We start from the raw sequence: 218 nt of genomic DNA on the forward strand, positions 1-218 counted from the left end.
GCAGACAACGGACGGTCCCACCGCGGGTCCGCCGCCATCCGGAGGGGCTCTGGGGGTTGATCCGCGCTGCCCTCCCCAAACTCCTATCCTCTCTTTCCCCACCACCCGTCTCACCTTTCAGGAAGCAGACCCTGGCCCCGGCCTCGGGCAGGCTGGAGAGCAGGGCGTTGAGGACGATCTGTGCCGTGCTGTCCTTTTTCAGCTTCTGCCAGTGGCCC

The 218-nt window shown here is 66.5% G+C and overlaps 1 protein-coding gene across 1 annotated transcript in view; it reads right to left on the minus strand.

Moving 5' to 3' along the window:
- DUSP5 (dual specificity phosphatase 5) overlaps window positions 1-211 on the minus strand; it is a gene marked incomplete at its 5' end in the record, with an annotated part of 8,666 nt that extends 8,455 nt beyond the window's left edge. Inside the window, one exon of the mRNA XM_010010232.1 lies at window positions 115-211. Within this exon, the coding sequence (XP_010008534.1) occupies window positions 115-211 (97 nt within the window). The remainder of the gene's footprint in view (window positions 1-114) is intronic.
- Between the last annotated feature and the right edge of the window lie 7 nt (window positions 212-218).

Source organism: Nestor notabilis, unplaced genomic scaffold (assembly GCF_000696875.1).
Source record: "Nestor notabilis isolate BGI_N333 unplaced genomic scaffold, ASM69687v1 scaffold2942, whole genome shotgun sequence".
NCBI lineage: Eukaryota > Metazoa > Chordata > Aves > Psittaciformes > Psittacidae > Nestor > Nestor notabilis.